The sequence below is a fragment of the Felis catus genome, chromosome C1, assembly GCF_018350175.1.
Source record: "Felis catus isolate Fca126 chromosome C1, F.catus_Fca126_mat1.0, whole genome shotgun sequence".
Taxonomy (NCBI): domain Eukaryota; kingdom Metazoa; phylum Chordata; class Mammalia; order Carnivora; family Felidae; genus Felis; species Felis catus.
The window spans coordinates 164,083,797-164,107,889 of NC_058375.1; the positions used below are offsets into that span (position 1 = coordinate 164,083,797).

The window sequence follows — 24,093 nt, forward strand, 5'->3', positions numbered from 1 at the left end:
TCCTCTTCCACTCCCCATCTTTCTCTCTCTTGGATTACTTGCTCTAAGAGAAGCCAGCTGGTATGATATGAGGAAATTCAGGGAACTCTACAGAAAGGCCCATGTGGCAAAAAATAGAGGTCTGTGGCAAATAGCCAGCAAAGAGATGAGGCCTGCCAACAACTACGTGTGTTGAGCTTAGAAGTAAATTTTCCAGCCTTAGTTAAGCCTTGAGGTAACTGCAGCTCCAGCCAACAGCTTAACTGCAATTTATACATGAATAAAAACCCCGAGCTAGAACCACCCAAGTAATCTGCTCCCACATCCCTATCCCTCAGGAACTGTGAGAGATAATAAACATTTGTAGTTTTAGGCTACTAAGTTCTAAGAAAATTTATCACTGCAATAGATAACCAATACATGCTTTTTATATTGTGCTGGTTCATTTTTATGATACAGACAACTACGTAAGTACGAAAAAAGACATTATTGACAATGCTCGGTGTCTTTTTTTTTCATACTTGGGTAGTTGTTTATATCATAAAAATGAAGGGAGAGGAGAAGGGAAAGGGAAAGGGGAAGGGAAGGGAAGGGAGAGGAGAAGTTAAACGTACTTTTCACAATCTTCAAGTATTCTACAACAGAAAACTCTCATACTATTTCTCCATTACAAACCCACTGAAACAGTGCCAGCAGAGAGATGATATAGGGAAAAAAAAAAGGATAGGAAAACAGAACACAGGACAAGGAATGGCAGATAGTGACAGAATTCTGAAGAAATCAGTAAGTTTTCTTAAATGGGTATTTTGAAAAAGTGTACATAATTTTCAAAGTGTAAAAACTGTAAGAATTGAAATGTATTTCTTTACCTCAAAATAAAACTCAGTAATCCCCCTTTGTGGACCATAGATTCTCCTTTTGGTTTTTGTCAGAACTATTGCTGGAGAAAATGAACTATCAAACAATACATTTCCTTCAAGACTTGAAAAGGTAGAACACATAGTTTACCTTTAAGGCTAAATTAAATGAAATTCTTTTGTATTTTTAAAATGAAATTTAGGAAAAACAATAAGGTACTTCAAAAATCTATGGGGCGCCTGGGTGGCACAGTCGGTTAAGCGTCCGACTTCAGCCAGGTCACGATCTCGCGGTCCGTGAGTTCGAGCCCCGCGTCGGGCTCTGGGCTGATGGCTCAGAGCCTGGAAGCTTGTTTCCAATTCTGTGTCTCCCTCTCTCTCTGCCCCTCCCCCGTTCATGCTCTGTCTCTCTCTGTCCCAAAAATAAATTAAAAATGTTAAAAAAAAAAAAATCTATAAAACAATAAAGGTTTTTGCTCTCCTAATAATTAGATACAACTTATGAAAACAAAGCAACATATTTTGTGATGATACTAAAGATTTATTACTACTGACTCCTACTTAGAGAATAGTGGCATAATTTCCCTTTCCCTCTTCTCTCCTTAGAAATACTCCAAACAACAAGGAGAATAAAACACAAATTCTTGGGGCACCTGGGTGGCTCAGTCAGTTAAGTGTCCGACTTTATCTCAGGTCATGATCTCGTGGTTTGTGGGTTCGAGCCCCATGTCCGGCTCTGTGCTGACAGCTCAGAGCCTGGAATCCATTTTGGATTCTGAGTCTCCCTCTCTCTCTGCCTCTCCCCTGCTCACTGTCTCTCTTTCCTTCAAAAATAAATAAACATTTAAAAAATTTTAAAGAAAACACGCAAATTCTTGTTCTGGTAAAATTAAGATATAGCTAAATCCAACTCCCAAAAGCCATGGAGATCATGAAGATTAAGAGTGCAAGCTGAGGGGCGCCTGGGTGGCGCAGTCGGTTAAGCGTCCGACTTCAGCCAGGTCACGATCTCGCGGTCCGTGAGTTCGAGCCCTGCGTCGGGCTCTGGGCTGATGGCTCAGAGCCTGGAGCCTGTTTCCGATTCTGTGTCTCCCTCTCTCTCTCTGCCCCTCCCCCGTTCATGCTCTGTCTCTCTCTGTCCCAAAAATAAATAAAAAACGTTGAAAAAAAAATCTTAAAAAAAAAAAAGAGTGCAAGCTGAGAAGGAAAACTGCTTATCTCACAAAGAGGGAGCAAGACGAACTTCTCAAAGTGTAAAAGCCTAAACCCCATGTTTATAACAAGAATAAGATAGAAGCGCCTGGGTGGCTCAGTTGGATTCTCTCTCCCCTTCCCCACTTACACACTCTCTCCAAAAAAGAAAGAAAGAAAGGAGTAAGAAACGCATGCTACATAGGCAGAAACTCCTCCATCTGGCTCCAGCAGTGAAACAGAGAAGGCAGAGAGCTTAAAGAGAAATCATTCAGAAATGCCCTGTTTACAGAGGCAGTCAGTTAAGCCTCTGATTCTTGATTTTGGCTCAGGTCATGACCTCGCAGTCTGTCAGTTGGAGCCCTGTGTTGGGCTCTGTGCTGACAGCTCAGAGCCTGGAGCCTGCTTCAGATTCTGTGTCTTCCTCTCTCTCTGTCCCTCCACTGCTCACACTGTGTCTCTCAAAAATGAATAAATGTTAAAAAAAAAAAAAAAATTAGAAGTGCCCTGTTTACAAAGAACTTTGTTTCTATGGCAGCAGGGTAGAAAAGAAGTTTTGTATTAGGAAAAAATATACAGTTGCCTAACCCTATTGGCTGGGAAAAATAAAAGCTGAGCAAATTAGCACATTAAATCCTGGATCATAAGGAAAATTCTAGATAGCCTGGAATGTAGGAGGACATGCCCCCATACTCATACAACCTTCTACAAATAACTGGGCAAAAATAAACATGCCACATAGTTATAAATTTATTTTTAAGTTAAAAAAAAACACAAAAGCAAAATACAAAGTTATGTTTCAAAACCTAGGTCAACATCTTTCCTGTTAATAAATGTAAATGAGCTAAACTCACCAGAGCAAAAGACTTTCAGACTGGAGCATAAAAACAAAACCCAACTCCATAACATAAACTAAAATCTAAAATTAAGAGTTTTTGAAAGCTGAAGATAATAAAACAAAGAGCAAAAGTATACTAGGCAAATACAAACAATACAAGAGTTGTATCTTAATACCCCACAAGGTTGAATTCAAGACCCCCCCCAAAAAGGCTTAAACCAGAAAAAGATCATTTCATAGTGTTAAATATGATGCAATTCCTTTCCAACAAAAAGGGGCTAGAGCAACTGAGCACGCATGTGCAAAATGAAAGAAAGAAGAAAAGAATCTCAACATGAACCTCACACCTCATATAAAAATTAACTCAAAATGACTTATGAACTTAAATGTGAAATGTTAGAAGAAAAAAAACATAGAAAAAAAATAAATAAGAAAATCTTCAGAATCTATAGCCAGGGAAGGGTTCTTGATAACAAAAGCACAACCCATAAAAAGAAAAATTAATAAATTTTACTCTGCAAAAACCCTATTAAGAGAACAAAAAGACAAACTACAGACTGGCAAAAAATATTTGCAAACCATATGTCCAACAAATAACTTATATCTACAATATATAAAGAATTCTCGGGGTGCCTGGGTGGCTCAGTCAGTTAGGCGTCGGACTTCAACTCAGGTCAAGATCTCGCGGTTCATGAGCCCCGTTCGAGCCCCGCATCCAGCTCTGTGCTGACAGCTCAGAGCCTAGGGCCTGCTTTGGCTCCTGTGTCTCCTTTTCTTTCTATGCCCCTCCCCCATGCACCTGCTTGCTCGCGCTCTCTCTCTCTCTCTCTCTCTCTCTCTCTCTCTGTTCCTCAAAAATGAATAAACGTTAAAAAAAATTAAAGAATTCTCAGAACTCAACAGCAAAAAGACTAATAATCCAATCAGAAAAATAGAAGACATGAACAGATATTTCACAGAAAAGGAGATATAAATGGCAAGTAAACACATGAAAAGAAGTTTGACATCATTAGCCATTGGTGAAATGTGAATTAAAACCACAATGAAATATCACTACGTACCCATCAGAATGATCAGAATAGAAAATAGTAAAATATGAAATGCTGGCAAAGATGCAGAGAAACTAGATCATTTTTTAATATAATTTATTGTCCAATTGGCTTACATACAACACCTAGTGCTTATCCCAACAAGTTCCCTCCTCAATGCCTATCACCCGAAACTAGATCATTTATATATAACCAGTGGAAATGTAAAATGGTACATCTCCTCTGAAAAAACATTTATCAGTTTCTTATAAAACTAAACATGTATTTACCATATGCCCCAGAAATTACACTCTTGGACATATACCCCAAAGAAATGAAAGCTTATGTTCTAATGCCTATATACAAATGTTCATAGAAGCTTTATTTGTAATAGCCAAAAACTGGAAGCTACCCAAATGTCCCTCAACAAGTGTATGGATAAACAACCGTGGTAGGTCATTACCATGGAATACAACTCAACAATAAAAAAGAAACCATTGATACACTTAACATCTTGAATGGATCTCAAGAATATGCTAGATAAAAAAGAAAAAGGCCAGTTTCAAAAGGTTATATGCTACATGATCTCATTTTATAATTCTTGAACTAACAAAATTATAGAGATATAAAACAGATTAGTGGGTGGCAAGGATTAAGAAGGAGGCAGGTAGAGGAGAGTTGGTAGGACTACAAAGGGGTAGCAAAAAAGGAGCCTCATGGTCTTGTTTTTTTTTTTTTCAATTTATTTATTTAAGTAATCTCTACACCCAACATGGGGCTCAAACTCACAACCCTGAGATCAACAGCCACATGCTCTACCAACTGAGCCAGCCAAGTGCTCCCAGCTTTGTGGTTTTAGAACCGTTCTGGATCTGAATTGTGGGGCAGGGACATGAAGCTACACATGATAAAACTACATAGAAATGTAAAACACACACAAAAGAGTGCATGTAAAACTGGCAAAATCTGATAGGCTCTGTGAATTGAATCAATGTCAGTTTCCTGGTTGTGATATTTTACTGTACTCATACAAGATGTTACCACTGGGGAAGTCTGGGTAAAGGATGCATGGGACCTGCTTGCACACTTTCTCTCTCTCTCTCACTCTGCCCCTCTCCCCTGCTAGTGCTCTCTCTCTAAAATAAAAATAAATAAATAATTAAAAAAACTTTAAAAATAAGTAAAAACTTTTAATTAATGTATATACTATTTATTTATACACTATAGCAAACCTTTAATCAATGAAGTTTTATAATACATCTGATGCCTGGTAGACCTCTGCTTCTCATTCCTCTCCTTTTTTAGAATTATCAGGACTATTCTATGTGTTTATTTTTCCATTCAAAAGTATGGAATGAGTGTGCCAAGACCTTTAAAGTACTGTTGGTGGGGCGCCTGAGTGGCTCAGTTGGTTGAGCGGCCGACTTTGGCTCAGGTCATTATCTCGCAGTCCATGAGTTCGAGCCCCGCGTCGGGCTCTGTGCTGACAGCTCAGAGCCTGGAGCCTGTTTCAGATTCTGTGTCTCCCTCTCTCTGACCCTCCCCCGTTCATGCTCTCTCTCTCTCTGTCTCAAAAATAAATAAACGTTAAAAAAAAAATTTTTTTTAAGTACTGTTGGTATTTTTAATGTGATCACACATTTTTAGATTAATTTAGGGAGAAATGATCTCATAACAATACTAAATCTTCCCATTAAAGAGTAAGATCTCTTAATTATGTCTCGGTACATAATTCTTTAAATACAAAAATCTACCAAGTGAATAACTATCAATATTCAAATATCTATCAATTGCAAAAAGGATGCTTGCAAAATGATTTCTTACCTACCAAAACCTCCTAGTAAAGATTATCCTTGAGTAAATATCAACAGATGGTCACAGAAACCTTCTCCTTTAAGAGCCAACTATAGTTGATTCCAAAGTATAGAGATACTTTGTATTCTCATAAGATCACCATGAAAGAAATGTTAAACTTTCCTCAAAAGGCTACAAATTATGGAGCACCAGGGTGGCTCAGTTGGGACGACTTCAGCTCAGGTCATGATCTCAGGGTTCATGAGTTGGAGCTCCACATCTGGCTATGTGTTGACAGCTCAGAGCCTAGAGCCTGCTTTGGATTCTGTGTCTCCTTCTCTCTCTCTCTCTGCCCCTCCCCCACTCACACTGTCTCTCTCTCTCTCTCTCTCAAAAATGAATAAACGTTAAAAAATTTTTTTTTTAAGTCTACAAATTATGCTTGCCAACCCTCCTGCTGGATTGAGGAAGTATCTTTTATCAGAGTTGGGAGGAGGGGGTGAGAGAGGAGGAGGAGTGAGAAGAAGGTGTTAAAAACTGTATAAGATCAAAGTCCTATCCTCAAATGACTTTAGATTTAAGTAGGAAAAAAAAAACATAAAAAATAGGGACAAGACCACCTTCTTCAGGTCCTTTGCTTAACTTTTGCCCCCATAGCTCCATTTTAAGAGGAATGAAAAACAAACAAACAAACAAAAACAGAAGGAAAATATAGCTGGGGCTCCTGGGTGGCTCAGTCAATTGAGCATCCAACTTTTTTTTTTTTTCCTTGAGTGTCCAACTCTTGATTTCAGCTCAGGTCATGATCCCAGGGTTGTGGGATCAAGCTCTACGTTGGGCTCCATGTTGAGCAGAAGAGCCTGCTTGAAATTCTTTCTCTCTCCCCCACCCTCCCGCCCACTTCCCAACTCATGCAGGTGCACACTCTCCAAGAAAAGGAAGGAAGGAAGGAAGGAAGGAAGGAAGGAAGGAAGGAAGGAAGGAAGAAAGAAAGAAAGGGAAAAGAAAAGAAAGAGGGAGGGAGGGGGGAGGGAGGAAGAAAATATGGCTAAATCCTCTGGGAAGGTCAAGTTTTATGCTAATAAGCCTCTGAAATGATCTTATAGAGAATGAAATTTCTAGAAAGTTATAATCTGGAAGAATAAGGTATCTAGGAGTAAAAGTCTAAGACTGCCTGTAGAGTTAGTTAAGGATAGAGACAAAGTTTAATGGCTGTTCACTCTTAGAAAATGAACCAATTCCCAAGGTAATGCATATCTGCCAGCATAAGCAAGAAATATAAAATTTAAACTGCAATCTAAACCTTCCCTCATATTGGACGATAGCCATAATGACTCCAATGAAGCAAATTCAGCATTTAGATTATAATTTGTTTCAGTAATAGTTGAAAAGATTAGGGATATAAATATACTATTGAATCTGAAAGGCAGAAAAATAACAGGTTGGGAATCATCCCAAGCTCCTCCCTATTACATCCTGAAAAGAAGATATAATAAAACATCAAAGCATCTTATACAGAGTATTGACATTCTATCATAAAAGATAACTTTAAGGTAGTTATGATTATGCAATATATGCTCATTCCTGAATCCATGACCGCTCTGTCCAGTAAAAGCATTTGGGAAATTTGGAACGCAGAAGTGAGTCACTTTTTGCAATATCAGGTAGATTGCTAAGCTTTATAATCAGTGTAGACTGTGATAAGTAAAACAATACATTTTATTACTAATTCTGCCTCCATTTCTTTAAGTAAACCCTGGTCCAGACCTCAACACTTTTGTTTCCAAAGGAAAACGGTCCAGGAATAAGCTCAGGCAATAGCTCACATGAAAGAAAATGTCCCGTGGTAAGTCTTCTCTCTTCATACCACAGCATCCACTTTCACGTTGTTGTATTTTATTTCATGCTTTTTTGATTGCCATCAATCAGAAGGACAATTCTATTCTTTGTTTGATAACTGGTCTATGCTTCCAAGAGTGAAGAGCTCAGTGAAACAGAAGCTGCAGCAGTTGAGAACCAGGTCACAAATGTGAATGAGACAAAGTGAGAAATGGCTCTGAAGCTTAACAAACCAAGAAATACTAGATGCAGGTGATGCAGAACAGGCAGAAGGACGCAGTAAGGACAATAAAGCCTCATACTCAAGAGTAGAAAGATCAAACTGAAGAAATAAACATTTTTAAAGAAATTAAGTTTTTCTACTTTTATGAACAATTAGTATATGATTTATTTGCCAAAAAAAAAAAGTCTTCTGCAGCATAGTAGCAGATCCAGGAGATCACAATTTGTGAACAGCCATTAGAATTAGCACAGTAAAGTTCCCTGTCATTCTTTTGCAACTAGATACAAATCTTTCATAATTAAAAAAAAAATCTATTTTTATATAGTAATGGATGTCAAGTGAAGTGGGTTTGGGGGGGGTTAAGTTTATTTATATATTTTTGAGAGAGAGAGAGAGAGAGAGCCCGTGCACATATGCAAGGGGGGGGGGGGGAGGAAGACAGAGAGGGAGGGAGGGAGGGAGGGAGAGGGAGAGACAGAGAGAGAGAGAAAGAGAGAGAGAGAAAGAGAGAGAGAGGGGGAGGAAGGAAGGGAAAGAGAATCCCAATCAGGCTCCACAATATCAGTACAGAGCCCCATTCAGGGCAAGAACTCACCAACTGTGAGACATCAAGAGTCAGACACTCAACAGACTAAGCCACCCAGGTGGCCCTCAAGTGAGTTTTTTAAAGTTTTTTAAAGATGTTTCAATCAAGTAAACATCACATCTATTCCCTTTCTAAATTTCTTTTCTCCCCTCTTTTAATGAAAAACTAGAAAGGAACGAGGGAAGGGGGCTCAGCATTATAAAATCCACTACTATACCTGGGATAAGAAGCATTCCAAAAGATTTCAAAAGAGAAAGAAAATAAAGAAAATGGCAGAGATGTTATTTCATAATATGCATGCACTCATTTTTTTATTCTTTTATCTACATATAAAAGCTAAAATTTTATGATCTCCTGGAGTTCCAATTTGAAATTATGTCCTGCACTACAGACTAAACAAATTTTTTTTTACTACAGCAGTCCCAAAGAAAGAGATCCTACACCCACCAAAAAACCTAAATATCACTGACTCCTCTTCCATTACCTTCCATTTCCTCCCATCAAGTTGTCTCAGTTTTACTTCTGAAACACTGCTAAGTCATCTATTCATCTCCACTGCCACTGGGATGTCCCAATCCAGATGGATTTTTAGATTAAACTCCTATAACAGCACCCTAGCTGATCTGTTTCTATCCTTGTCCTCCTCTACTCAATCTCCACAGGCAGCACACATGAGCCTCTTAACTTAAATCTCATCATGCCATTCTTCCACTAAAACCTTTACAAGCTTCCCATTTCACCCAAAATGAAATTCAAACTCCTAGCACCAGGACCCTCCCATGATCCAGAACCTATCTGATTCTGCAAGCATACTTCCTATCACTCTCTCCATCACAGACCCTCAAATAAGTCATGCTCTCTTCCATTACACAGCCTTTGTATTTTCTGTTCTCTTCCTATAAAGATCTTCCCTTATCCATATCCCTTCTTAAAAATCTTCAATGACTTCCTATCACTTCTAGATTAAGTCCTAAAGTCATTATCATGGCCTATGAAGCCCTTAAGAAATATCCCTTGCCTAACTATCCAGACTTTCCCTATAATCCAGTCTTTGGCCTTCTTTCAATTCTTTAAACCTTCCACGGTCTATCCACCTCAGGGTCTTTATATATGCTGTTCCTTCTCTCTAACAGACTATCCACTCCCCTGTCACACCACCCTTAATACACATAATCATTCTTTGCATCTCAAACTCAAAGATCACTTTTCAGGGAGGCTATGGTAAGCAGAGTTCTAAAACTATCTCTCTCCCTCCCCAAGATTTCCATCCTCCAGTTATACAATCAAACAGTAATCTAGGTACTGCTGTGAAGGGACTTTGCAAATATAATTAAGTATTACTCAGATTTTAAGCAAGGGAGATTATCCTGGATTATCCTGGTGGGTCTAATATAATCAGTTAAACCCTTAAAGACAAAGCTTTCTCTGAGTTGAGGGCAGAATTGGAAGTCAGAGAGATACAGCACAAGTCAGCAAACAACCTGACTAGACCTTGAAGATTCTCCCCACAGAGACTCCAAATAAGATCCCGGTCCAGCTGATTGATTACTTTGATTTAGGCCTGCAAGACTCTAAGCAGAGAACCCAGTCAAGCCACCTGGATCTACACAAACTGTGATACAATAGATGGGTGTTGCTCTAAGCTGCTAAATTGGTGGCAACAATAGAAAATGAATACAAAGGCTCTTCCCTGACCCCCATCTCCATCCCAGACTGGGTTAGGGTCTCTGTTAAGTGTTTCCATAGCATGTGACACTTCTCTTTAGGATATTCATCATACTTACTAATTGATATATGCAGTCTAAAATCTATAGTCAAAGATTTTGTATTTTTGTATACCATACACCATTATAATCTAATACCTACAAAATTGGTACCCATAAATACCAAGAATTGGTACCAATTTTTTATTCAATTGTCTCAAAATTCAATCATTACACACTTTCAGTAAAGGCCTATATTATAAAATATTTCTATAATAAGGGTCAATTGCTTTATAGCAGTGACTAAGACAGGGGAAGAGAGATAGGATGAATGGAATATATTCGGAATTACTGGGTCAGTTGTTCTTTTTATTTTACAAACCCTCCCTCACTTACCACTACCCACAATCTGAGATATCCACTTTATGCCCTATGACCCTAGGGAAGCATGATCATCTATTAGAGAATCACAAAAGATTCCCACCTAGAGTCATTATTACTAACGTCACTGAGTTAGATTCCTCAGATTTGCTGAATTGTAAATTAAGGTTTTAAACAGTTGGTTTACTTTTTTAAAGAAATACTTTTCAAAATGAAAAACAAACAAACAAATTTACTCAAACTGAGACATTATTATTTCATACTAAAGAGAGACTTAATATATTTAAACCATCTGGTCAAAAAGAGGAAAAGTCAACTAAAAGAACAATTTACTTACATCAATGGGAAAGCAAAAAACGGAAGTGTCATGGCAAGTCTTGCTGTAAATTCATCAGGAAGATACCACAAGTATACAATTAAACATGTAAACAGATAGAGAATTGAAGAGTAGAGAATTAATCTTCCAACCCATAATTTTTGTAATCTCTGATTTTTTTCCCTAAATTCTTCCAATGCTTGAATTTCCTGTTAAGAGAGAATTATTCTATATTATTGAAGCGAATCTCAAATTTCATAAAGAAATCAAAACGTTAACAAAAAATTTTAACAGTATAGAGAGGTTATAAAGAAATAATTCTTAAAAGTCAATGAAATATAATACCTTAATATTTTTAAATAGAACATATGAAAAAGAAAATTTTAAATGAGGCTAAAAACATGAAATGCCTAGTCTGACAAGTTACTCTTAAATGCAAAATTAAGATACTGTTTTTAACCTACCAAATTAGCAAAGATCAAGCATGAAATTGACATCAATAAATAGTATTTATTAAACTAAACAAGTAATAATTCTCCTTTTATAAGGTCTAAAAAAATCTGGCTATATAAAGAAAGAATGAATAAAAACTGGGGTGCCTGGGTGGTTCAGCTGGTTAAGCATCCGACTCTTGGTTTCGGCTCAAGTCATGATCTCACAGTTTTGTGAGTTCAAGCTCCATGTCAGGCTCCGTGATGACAGTGTGGAGCCTGCTTGGGATTCTCTGTCTCCCTCTCTCTCTGCCCTTCGCCCACCTGGGCTGTCTCTGTCTCTCTCAAAATAAATAATAAATAAAATTAAAAAAAAAAAAAAGGAATTAATAAAAATTAAAACAGTGACCCATACTAGATTCTTTCAATCTATTCATCACTCTTAATATTCCTAAGGAATAACCATTTTTGATAATAGAAAGTAAAAAAAGCTGTGAAGTTTGTGTACTGATAAAAATTGTTGCAGACCATCTTATAATCTACTTTATCCTATCTGTAACGTTGATTTATGCCATGCTATGCATCTAATTCCATTCTAACAGGTTCTATTGACACAGGCTTCTTAAGTCACTGATTCACTCTGAATTTTTTTGAAATAATGTAACATTAAAGTCTTCAGGCTTACTCTATATCATCTCTAATTCCCAAACCAGATCCAGTCTCCAAAATACTACACATATACTATAATAATATTTATGTAATACCTAAAATGAATTAAAACACCCCAGAGCTAAAAAACATACCTTATCTATATTTTCCAGAACTTCTACAGTTGACGGTTTTGTCTGTTATAAAAACAGATGAGACATTAAAACTTGTTATTGCAAACTTAGATACATTTTGATTTATAAAATCACAAAAGAACATTTTAATTCAAAATTAAGCTTTTTCAAATATTGTTAAACAATGTATACTCCTATTTATTTATAAATAACATTTAGATTTAAATAAAAATTATAAAGAGAACTACGTAAGATTAAAGAAACAAGCATTTTCCTACTTGACTTTTTAGCCTGAGTACTTTCAACTCTGACAGTTCATTTTTTACCAGTCTTAATCCCAGAACACACTTTTCTCCTCCAAGAAAAATTTTCTTAGACATGATTATTCAAAAGAACTCCTACATTAAAAAACTCAAGATTAAAGATGGTCTGATTTACTATTGCTAAAAGTTCATTTAGGACTCTGGAAGTCAAAATCAATAGGCTACCTTCATTCTGAATTCCTACGTTTCTGAAGATTAGATTTTAAAAAGGCACCTAAGAATACTTCATTATAGCAGAGCTTGTTTGTTAAAAATATTTTTTATACACCCCGAATAAAAACCCGCCAAAATGTCTCACACAACACTTGTGAAACCATTTACCAATTATGTACTCAATAATATAGGAGGATAATGAATATCAATTCATTGCAGTTCCCATAAGAGTTGTTAACATAGGTTGAACCATATGAAATTGCTTTTTATGTAAGTCAAAACTGTTGAATATTGGTAATTTCATATGATTCAACCTAACAAAGACAAAGAAAAAATAGGCAAATTTGATCCTCAAGCAGAACTGTAACAGAGTTTTAAAGGAAAGAGCAAGGAGTCCATGGAATACCAAAACAAAGCAGTTCCAGTAACAGTCCAAAAACTAGTATACCAAGCATTTCTAGGCTCCATTATTATACTAAAAAGGAATTAAAAATAAGCAAAGTAGTTTGTCTGAGATTACATGATCTCCTCTCATATTAGAAAAGAGCATATATTAATATATTTTATATTTTATAGTACTAAATTGGAGATACTTCCTCTAAAGCCTTAACCAATAAAATCAAACTACATTTCAAATTTTGTTTTAAGCCTCTAATTCCTAAAAGTATATCTAGTATAACTTCAGCAAATATTTATGACAAGCTTTAAGCAAAAAGAGATAGCCTGTAAAATCAGGTATTGTATAGCATACAACTATAATTTCAACCATTTCAACAATAATAATAGTTTCAACTATTTTTCAAGTAAGATTGAAATGTAGGCAATATAAGGGAAAAAAGCTAGAAAAGATAGCTATTTTCACATGAATGAATAAACAAAAATAATTCATAAGCCAAAGTGAAACAATTATTTTAAACAGAGGCATTACATACCTACCTGGCAAGCAGAACTATTAAAGTCCAAATATAATTCATAAGAATTATAATTCTTCTAACTCATAAGAAAAGGAAGAAAATTAAATAGAATTAGGGACAATATCAAGCTTTACTCAAGTCTATACTACAAAGGAGACTTTTACAAATAGGTTTATGTGACACTTTATATTAGACTAAGAACTGGCCATAAAGAAAAATAACTTACCTTCCATCGAGAAAATAATCCACCCATCTTTTATTTTTAGAAACTGGGCACAATGATAAATATCATCAATTGTCCAAAGGAATTCACAGCTAGAAAAAAAGCAAGTATTTAAAATTTTTAGGTTAAACACACAGCAAACCCACTATAAAATATAGATGTTGCAATACTGCCAAAAAATAACATACAATACTAATTTCTCTGAACTCCACTTACGTGGAATTTTAATTTAGAGAGCCTTGGGATAGAGTCTACCCTTCAAGAAATCCCTTCTTCCAAATCAGGACATGTTTAAAAGTAAAAATAAGCTGAAAAGGCTTTTAAATGGCACGACATTTTAGCAGCGTATATTCATACTACTTTGCAATTTGCTGTTGTTTACAGTAGATCCCCTAATGTTGTAAGAAAAGTTTTACTAAACTACTTTCATTGCACACGCTTAAATACAATATCTCTATCATTCAGCTATCTACCAACTAAACTAGTTATTTGGAATTAGCATTTTACAATGTTTAGCATAACATTATTTCACAAGTAATAACAGAAAGCCAACTGGATTTTGAATAAGAAAATAAGGATTACAGAACTACCTGTGACCTTGAGCAAATCATTTATTGCTTCTGGAGCTTTAATTTTATTTTCTGTAAACTAGACTTACTATACCACCACTTTTCACAGGATAGCCTTCCTTACTACCATTTTACAGATACGAAAATTAAGTGAAAAGACATTCAGCAATTTTCCCAATAGCTCAGAAGACACATGATTCAAAACCACTCTATCTTCAGACTTCTGGTCTGTTCACTACTGTTCCAACACCCAAATAAACATTTCTCTCTGAAACTGGGTCTAAGTCCCTCAAGTCAGTTGACCTTCATGTCAGTTAGTGTATATCTAATGTCCTTATTTCAGTCATTTTTCTAGTATTCTCAAATGTATTATAATATTACCATATGGATAAAAATGTATCGGCAATCTTAGGTTCTAAATCAATTTACCAGTCAATAATTATATAAGTTTTTACTCTTTTAAGTTGAAAGAGTAAAAACATACTTTCAAATTTACACACTTTTACCAGGTGTAGTTATATACTGCCAATGTATAAAACTACTTCATTTCCACACACAAAAAAAGTTAGGCCATAATTCTTACATTTTTTAAAACCATTAATGTGATCACAAAATAATACCAGTACCAAGTAAATACATTCACTCTGCGACACTATTTATAGGCTGGAATTAGCATAAGGCATACCCATCTTGGACTTTCTTGGGTAGAGAAGTAACAAAGAGCCTAATTATGAAATACTTTCACTTACAAAGCGATTTCCAGTACCAGATATACCAATAATCCGTCCTGAAATTTTCTGGTGTTTATAAATATAATGAATGTTATCCGCCACATTTAAGTTGCAACCTAAATATTATTAATCCTTCAATATTAACTAAGTATTCAAATTTCTAAAGTGCAGTTTTAGGAAATCCTGGAACTCTAATGCATAAAAGTATAAATTTCTCAGTTAAAACATTAAATAGATCTCAAAATCTTCTGAAGATGCTAAAAATACTAAGAAAGGTGACGGGGTGGGGGTGGATTTACATGAGCCACTTAACTTGGTATTTTCAAAGTATATAGTAATTCTCTACTATTCGGGAATTAATTGTATGCTGTCAAGCACAGAGTTTTGCACACAACTGGTCTACACGTTTTGGTTTCTAACAATTATATGCCTCCAAGTTAAGTTTGTAGCCATCACAGGTCAGGATTTTTAATACTTAAAAGTAATCACAGGGGTGTCTGCTGGCTCAGTTGGTAGAGCATGGGACTCCTGATCTTGGGGTCAGGAGTTTGAGCCCCATGTTGGGGGTAGGGTTTACTTAAAAATAAATAATTCTTTAAAATAACATTGAAAAAGAAAGTAATGACAACAATAAAGATACCAATTAAATATTTGGTAAGTACTGCTATTTCTCTAGGAAACCCTAAAACAAACGCCTTACATGACTTTTATTATTTAGATACTACTATCATCCCATTTTACAAATGTTGGAAACTGAGGCTAGGGAAGTAAAGTAATTTGGTCCCAAAAATACTAAGTAGCAGAGCCAGACACAGCATTTTAGTTTTGGCTTTTTATGAAGAAACTAGTTATTCCCAGTAACACGAAATCAGAAATAAAGTCTGCTTTATATAAATTAGATTGGAATATTCATACATAAAATATATGAAAGCACCTCTGACATTCTCAAATAGCTGGTAAACAGAGCTACTGAAGTGGAAAGTAAGTTATAAACACAAGAGACAGTGTTGGTACAGTGGATCATGTAGCCCACATCTGATTAAATCTGAATGTTTAAATCTGCATGGAAGAGAAGCTAAATGATTTGCCAAATCATTTTGGCACCTAGCTCTAGTTAGGGGCAGAACTGATACTAGGAGTCTGCAAGCACTGCTTTTACTTTTTTACTGAATATCACTTTTTAAGTAAGCATAATATGAAATATGTGCATAATGTTGCAATTAATATCAATTATTTGCTTGGAGAACTGTTATGGTGTTAATGAAATAAACTATGAGATTTCTGAAGCAGAGTATTCTGCTTTAGAATTTGTCCTCGAAAAAACATTATGGTAAATAGTCATTAAATGTCATATCCAAAGAATGTCATAATCAAAGAATGAGTCAACCCTCATTGTTCCAGCAATTTTCCTATCAAATTCCAGTATTAAGAAGCTGATTTACTGTGGGGCACCTTGGTGGCTCAGTTGGTTAAGCGTCGGACTTCAGCTCAGCTCACATAATCTCATAGTCTGTGAGTTCAAGCCCTGCATCAGGCTCTGTGCTGACAGCTCAGAGGCTGGATCCTGCTTCAGATTCTGTCTCTCTCTCTGCCCCTCCCCCTGCTCACACTCTGTCTCCCTCTCAAAAATAAAATAAAAACATAAAAAAATTAAAATAAAAAAAGAAGCTGATTTGCTATAATACACAACTAATGGTAGTACTTTCCATCAGATATGAAAGCATAACAAAATTAAGTAAATCAACTCTTTATAGCTTTCGTTTCATACCTCTTCTGTTTTCCAACTCTTTTTCCCTCCTTGCCATACTCCAACTCCTGTAGCCCATTACTTACTATGAAACCTTGGGCAAATAAGCTATTTAATGTCTCAGTTACTCAGTATCTTCATCTGCAAAAGAGGGATAGTTAAGGACCCTCTTTAAACGTTGAAAGGCTTGGGGCACCTGGGCGGCTCAGCCGGTTAAGCGACCAACTTTGGCTCAGCTCAGGTCATAATCTCACAGTTTGTGGGTTCAAGCATCACATCCGGCTCTGTGCTGACAGCTCAGAACATGGAGCCTGCTTCGAATTCCGTGTCTCCCCCTCTCTCTCTGCCCCTCCCCAACTTGTGCGTGCACACGCGCGCTCTCTCTCTCAAAAATAAACATTAAAAAAATTTTTTTTAATGTTGAACGGCTTGAATGACACAATGCATTCTAAAGCATTTACAGCAGTGTCTAACACATAAATAATTCCTCAATATAAATTGTTTTTACTGCTGTGGTCATTGCTATTTCCTAATCCATCTCTTCCAACAAATGGAAAATACATGGGAAGCAAATAACTACCATTTCTTTCAGAAGCATAAATCAATGTTTGCCCTTAAGTGGACAGATGGCTCAATCTCAAGTGGCTTGTCCCCAAGAACTCTTCCATAAATGTGTACGGTCTCTTTCCACTCTGATATCACAGTGCAACCTGACATGACCTTAAGAGCTGGATGCATCTAATGTGTTTTCCAGTAAGTAATTATGCCCACCATATTATTTCAATGTTTTGAATGTTCAATGTTAACTGATATTCACACTCAGGTTTGGGTGTCAGAATTTAAAATCCTGGGTCATGTCATTCTTAAATTCTCAGCTTACTTCAAGTCATATTAAAATAATGGAGTAGGGGCGTGGCTCAGTAAATTGAGCATCTAACTCATAATTTCAGCTCAGAGCATGATCCCAGGGTCACAGAATCGACCCCTGCTAGGGCTCTGCGCTGAACATGGAGCCTGCTTAGGATTCTCTCTCTCCCTCTCCCTCTCCCTCTCTCTCTCTCTGCTCCTCTCCCCCTCCCCCCAAAAATAATTAATTAATTAATTATTTTAAATAATGGAAGGGTGCCTGGGTGGCTCAGTTGATTGAGTGACCAACTTTGGCTCAGGTCATGATCTCTTAGTTTGTAAGTTGGAGTCCCACATTGGGCTTGCTGCTGTCAGCATCGAGCCTTCTTGAGATCCTATGTCCCCCTCTCTCTGCCTCTCCCCACTGGCATTCTCTCTCCCAAAAATAAATAAACATTTCAAAAAAATTTTTTAAATAAAATGAAAAAAATAAAGGAGTAAAAAAGATCTGGATTCAAAATATGGCTCAACCACATACTAGCAACGTGATCTTAGGTAAATTAAACTCTCTAAACCTCAGTTTCCACATCTGTAGAGTGGTGAAGCTATCTACACTTTACAGAATTATTGTATGAATTAAATGAAATTATGTATCACCTGACACAGTGTCCAACTAGTGTGCACATAATAAACTGTAGCCACTATTATTACTATTATCAGAAAGCAATATTCCTCATACAAACACCTTTCTTTCTAAACTCATAAAGTATCTGTTTTCATAATTTTAAAATGGGAAAAATAAGTTACAGTTTGTATTTTAACTGAAAATGTTTTGCTCCCATTTACTTTAACATTAAAAAAATAAAACAACATACCCTGCAGGTTCTTCCATTAAAATAATCTTGCAGGCCTTTAACAGCAAAGCAAGTTAACTTTTATATTTATCAACTTCCAAACCTAAGTGGAAACTATTCAGTCACCATCAACAGTACCTCTATTTGTACTATTCAGTTTAAGCTTAAGAGTGATTTGTTCTAGAACTCTAACTTTCCAATATCCTAGCTAAAGGCAATTCTGAAATATACCAAACCACCACATTTATTGCTCAAAAATAAAACTACTGAAAAGAGGTACACCTCTAAAAGTAACTTTACTACACGTTGATTAATTCTGGTGTTCATGGTAAGTTGATGTTCATTCTGAACTAACTTCCAAGAAATGACTATATTTAATATGGAAAGGTTTCTAATATTAAATCATACCTGTTTGACAGTCATAGGACTTCTTTTCTTACATTCTCTCTCAAGTTAATATATAATCACCATGTAACTTTATTAACAGTGTTGGACTGATCTTAGTAGATGACAGAGAAACTTAAAATTCTAATTTTAAAGGCACCATTCTTGTTTTTAAAAACGTGTTCAAAATCAACTTCCTCCTAAAATGGAACTATGAGGGCTGCTGAGAACAAGAGATTAGCATTCCCTGCCAGTTGGAACATACGCCTGAAGCCAAGCTCACTCAGATGCACACACACTGCTGTGAACAGGGTCATTTCTGTCAACGGTGACACCCAAGCCAGAGAGAAAGGAGAAAACAATTGACACAAACCAGAAGCCAACTGGGAAAAAAGCAGAACGTGGAAAATTCAATGAGTCACCAGTTTTATTACTGTGAGGGCACCATCAGCAAAACTGAGTTCACCAATCACAACTCTCAATACCCATACCCACTATTAAAAAAATTAAACTATTTTCTTTAAATAGTTTATTTTTAAGTAATCCCCACACTCAATGCGGGGCCTAAACCCATAACCTCGAGATCAAGAGTCGCAGGCTCCGCCCAACCCAGGCACCCCCAAGAAATAAACTATGGATGTAGTTTAGATTTGCTCTTCTCCCGCTGCGCCCAAGACACCTACGCAACCTCTCCCCGCCCTCCAGCCTTACACCGCCCACCGTCCCTCAAATAAGGACAACGGTTGTAGAGAGGCTTCTCTAAGCAGCACACAATCCACGCCCACATGGCTGGGCCGAGCAGCATGACACTGACAGTTTTCGATCCCTCCCAATCTGTCCAATTCGTGGCGCCTCCGCACAACTCAGAGGAAAAAAAACGAGACAGAGAACACTCAAGGCGACAGCTTAGCTTAGGGTAGAACCTTCGGACCCTTCGTCTCGACAGAGGCGGGCCAAAGAGCCGATGCTCAGCTCAACCCAGACACCCACACCGGAATCTGAGAACAAGGCGGGGAAACCACCTCCCCTTCGCGGGGATAGGTGGGGGAAAGGGGTCTCTAGCACTCCAGAGTCAGCCCTGCCACTTGGCTGGGAAATCAAGAGGAGCAGGAGGCGATGTTGGTTAGCGCGCAGCCCGGCGGGAGTTTGACTAGCCGCCGCCGCAGAGCTCTTAGGCCACTTGGCATGAGGCGGGGGCGCCTGGGAGACGCAAGCGGGGGAACCGGGAGCGTATCTCCCAGGGAAAAGCTCGGCGCGCTTCCCCCTTGCCGAGCCCGCCACCCCCAGTTGCCTTCATTTTAAGCGTTCTACCTGCAAGAAGCGGGCAAAGCCCGGCGCCTGTGTCCAAGTCTGCCAGCTTCGGCGGCCACCGCGCAGCCTGCCTCCCGAGCAGGCAGCAGCCGCCACTGACAGAGCGATGGGCCCGGCCAACTCCTTCCCATCAAACCCCGCGCTTCCGCCGCCGGCCAATCGGCGCCGCGGCCGGCGCGCGCCGCTCCCCGGTCACGTGACTGTGACCCGAGCGGACAGTTGGGGCGGGCCAGTCCGGCCGTTGGCCGGGGGCCTCCTGTCCCTGTGGCTTCCGCGGCTAAGCAGGGTGCTCCTCGTCGTGTCTCAGGGGTATACTGCCATTTATTATGAGTCTTACCAATAGCGGTTACTTCTTACTCGTCCTCTGCCCCCGATTCTCTTGAAGCCTGTCCTGCCGAGTCTCACTGGAGAAGGAGAACCCCGAAATTGGTCCTGGTGGTCCTAGACCGGCCGCGAGAGAGACGAGTGCGGTTGAGGGTGGAGACGGCTGTGTCTGGAAAGGACTCCGCCTTGAGGAGTCCCAGATCGGCTGTCATCCAGCCGGCAGCAGTGCGAGTGCTGAGAAGAGGCCAGTTCCCAAGCCAGTGGGGAAAATTCAGCCTAGACTCCAGGAGTGCTTGGGGCTCTTATCACCCATGGACGTCAAAAAGGGTCATTTGATGACAGGACGCTTACCTCACCCGTGTGTGGTGAGCTGCACATGGCACATGATGTTGATTTCAAACCCATGTATGGCAGAAGCTGAGTTTTCTATTTGAAAACTCTTACCTCCAGGATACTCCCTACACAGGTCGTGATACGTGGGCCCACGAATAAACCACCCAGGCTGCACTCACCTCAGATTTGAAACACTGGCTAAAGAGCAATTTCCTAGTCAACTGGAAATGACAAGTCCCAATAAGGAAAGCTACTTGAACCACACAAGATAACGATGGAGAAGGGTAGAAAAGCAAGCCAAAGCCTTGGTCAGTGTTTTACCTCCGTGACATGTTTTAACCCGTTGTGCAAACATTTTTCGTGGGATTTTTTTTTTTTTACATAGGCTTTTGAAAACAATGTTTCCAAAGGGGAACCCTCTTTCACTGGTGGTGGGAATGCAAACTGGTGCAGCCGCTCTGGAAAGCAGTGTGGAGGTTCCTCAAAAAATTAAAAATAGAACTACCCTATGACCCAGCAAGAGCACTGCTAGGAATTTACCCAAGGGATACAGGAGTGCTGATGCATAGGGGCACTTGTACCCCAATGTTTATAGCAGCTCTTTCAACAATAGCCAAATTATGGAAAGACCCTAAATGTCCATCAACTGATGAATGGATAAAGATGTGGTTTACATGTACAATGGAATACTACTTGGCAATGAGAAAGAATGAAATCCTGCCTTTTGCAGCAACATGGATGGAACTGGAGGGTATTATGCTAAGTGAAATAAGTCAGGCAGAGAAAGATACCATATGTTTTCACTCATGTGGATCTTGAGAAACTTAACAGAAGACCATGGGGGGGGGGGGAGGAATATAGTTACAGAGAGAGAGGGAGGCAAACCACAAGAGACTCTTAAATACTGAGAACAAACTGAGGCGGGATGGGGGAGAGGGGAAAATGGGTGATGGGCATTGAGGAGGGCACTTGTTGGGATGAGCAGTGGGTGTTGTAAGGAAGCCAATTTGACAATAAATTATATTAAAATAATGTTTCCGTGATTTTTAAAGACTAATTGTTTGAATGTGCTATATTTAAACTTTGACAATGCAAACAAATAAGGTAAAGTAACAAACTGAACATAGGATCTGGTTGGTAAGAATAAAATCTTACGCTGGAAGCTACCAGATAATTCACTGTGGAATCGCTTGTCCTAACTTACAGCTTTTTAAGCTTGAAAGGATGAAGGGAAAGGAACCCAAGTTTACTTCTTGTGTACCATGGGTCAGGCCCTTTACAAACCTAGAAGAAAATGAAACATTTCATTTATTTTGATACGGAAATTAAACCATTTTGATTTTCATCCTATGCTATTTCAAAGTACATTTTTTAAAGGCCTATGCAGTTACGCAAATATATCTCCTCACCTCAGGAATATATTTTCCTAAGATAACAGGGAAGAAATGTTCTCCACTTGCTAATGGTTTGTTCTCTGGTTTTAATTGGGCCATCAAAGTCTGTTGTAAAGGGGGGAGGGGAGACCAGAACTAGATGGTTGCCAGAGATCCCAAATCTAATCCAGAGACAAAATTCCATAGGTAATTGCCCTAGAAGAGGAGAGGCTTGACCTGGCAAGGGGAGGGAGGGATGTATTGAATCCTTAACTCTTTTAATTGAACAACTTTGTAAGGTAAATATCATTTTTCAAATGAGGAAATTGAATAGAAACATACCGTTGAAGCTAGCATTATACCACTGCCTCCTTTATATTATGTGATGAAGGTTTGTCAGGCACAGCGAGGGAAGATACTAGAAGCAGAGAAATCAACGTATGCACTATATCAGGGTCACACCAAATATTTATTAGGGACAAGACCATGTGTTGTGTAAGGATACAGAAATAAAATAGCTGCCCTGAAGCAATTGATACTAGCGAGAGAAACCTTCACAAAAATAAGCAAAAAAGTACAATATAGGGTAAATAAGTGCTATGATCGAGGCAAATGTTCAAGAGTTGGAAAATGATAAAGCAACAGCAGCCAGAGGGGAAACGGGAAAGCCAATGAAGGTGGTGCTTTAGCGGAGTCCAAATATTAAAGAATTATTCCTTACTAATCCTAAAATAGTTCTAGAGTCTAGGTAGTGAATAGAGTCTAGTGATAGAGTCTAAGGAAGTGAAATCAAAAACACTAGAGAAGATAAGCAAGGAAACAAACTACTCTAGGCAAAAGAATGCTAAAAGGCCTAATTCAACAAATAAGTAAACCACATTTCATTCAAGAACTGAATGAAAGTTGCAAGGGATGAGTACCAGGAGGGCTTACAATAGAGTCATTCATTGAACTGGTCAGAAAGGTTAGGGAAGGCTGCCTTGAGGAAGTCACACTGGAGTGGAGATGTGAAGGATGAGATACTGAGAAAAGGAGAAAACAAGGAACATCATGCGTAAAAACCTTTGTCAGAGGGGAAACGTTGCAAGCCTGAGGGACGGATCAATGTGGCTAGCACACAGATTGCAGGAAGAGAGTGCTACAGTATGAAACTGGAGACCAGACTAAGCAGGACCTTGTTGGCCATACTGAGAACCTTCATCCTTTTCTTGAGAAGCAGACAGGGGATTTAACCTGATCAGGTCTGTATTTTGAAAAAGATCATTCCAGCTGCAATGTGGGGATATGGACAATTAGGATCCACGGGTGGTAGTTACTGTTGGTGGTGGCACAACCGGATTGGGATGGAAACACGGAGATGGAGACAGGTGGGGAAAATGGAACGATTTAGGAAGTAAAATGGGAGACTTTGGTGATGGATGTGTATACGGTGGGGTGGACTGGGGATTGAAAGAAAGGAAGGAGTCTCAGATGATGGGATCTCTGGTAGGCCCAGTGGGTGGATAGTAACGATCCCCAGTGAGACATGGGGAACATTGGAAGGCAGTTGGGTTTGGGGGGTAGATGGTGATTCCAATTTGAACATGTTGAGTTTAAGATGTTTCTGTGATTTCAAGGAGAGCTGTCGTGTAAATAGATCTGTTATCCTGCAGCACTGAGAAGTCTGGGCTAAAGGAAGAGAGGGAAAAAAAAATTAGAGATTGTAATCTCTCTCCATAAGGCACTTATTTTTTTTCACAATGCAAAAAAAAAAAAATACCACTTCCTTAATTATAAATAAATGTTTTGTTTTTAAATATACTACAGAAAACAAAATAAAACGTAGAAGTCTTTAAAGCTGTTTCCCAGAATTCCCTATGAATCACCTGGACCTTGGTTAAAAAAACAAATTCTCAGGCCCCTTCCCTGGAGATTCTGATTCCACATGTCTGGTATGGAGCCCAGAAATTGGGATTTTTAACAAGTGCCTCTGGTGATTCTTCTCATCAAAGAGTTTCTCTGAGAAATGGTATGCCCGTGCCACGGGCCACCTGCATAAGAGCTACCCGAGGTACTTATTA

At 38.4% G+C, this 24,093-nt stretch overlaps 1 protein-coding gene across 4 annotated transcripts in view; it reads right to left on the reverse strand.

Annotated features, from left to right (window-relative positions):
- LNPK (lunapark, ER junction formation factor) overlaps positions 1–20,613 on the reverse strand; it is a 75,062-nt gene extending 54,449 nt beyond the window's left edge. Inside the window, exons 1-5 of one of the 4 annotated variants that reach the window (XM_045033978.1) lie at positions 20,004–20,149; positions 13,561–13,653; position 12,411; positions 11,970–12,011; positions 10,757–10,944 (exon numbers count right to left, since the gene is read on the reverse strand). In XM_045033978.1, the coding sequence (XP_044889913.1) occupies positions 10,757–10,944; positions 11,970–12,011; position 12,411; positions 13,561–13,653; positions 20,004–20,134 (455 nt within the window). In that variant the 5' untranslated portion in view covers positions 20,135–20,149. Of the gene's footprint in view, positions 1–10,756; positions 10,945–11,969; positions 12,012–12,410; positions 12,412–13,560; positions 13,654–20,003; positions 20,162–20,340 lie in introns of those variants that run through there. The other 3 variants (XM_045033976.1, XM_003990886.5, XM_045033977.1) reach the window with 3 other exon arrangements.
- Between the last annotated feature and the right edge of the window lie 3,480 nt (positions 20,614–24,093).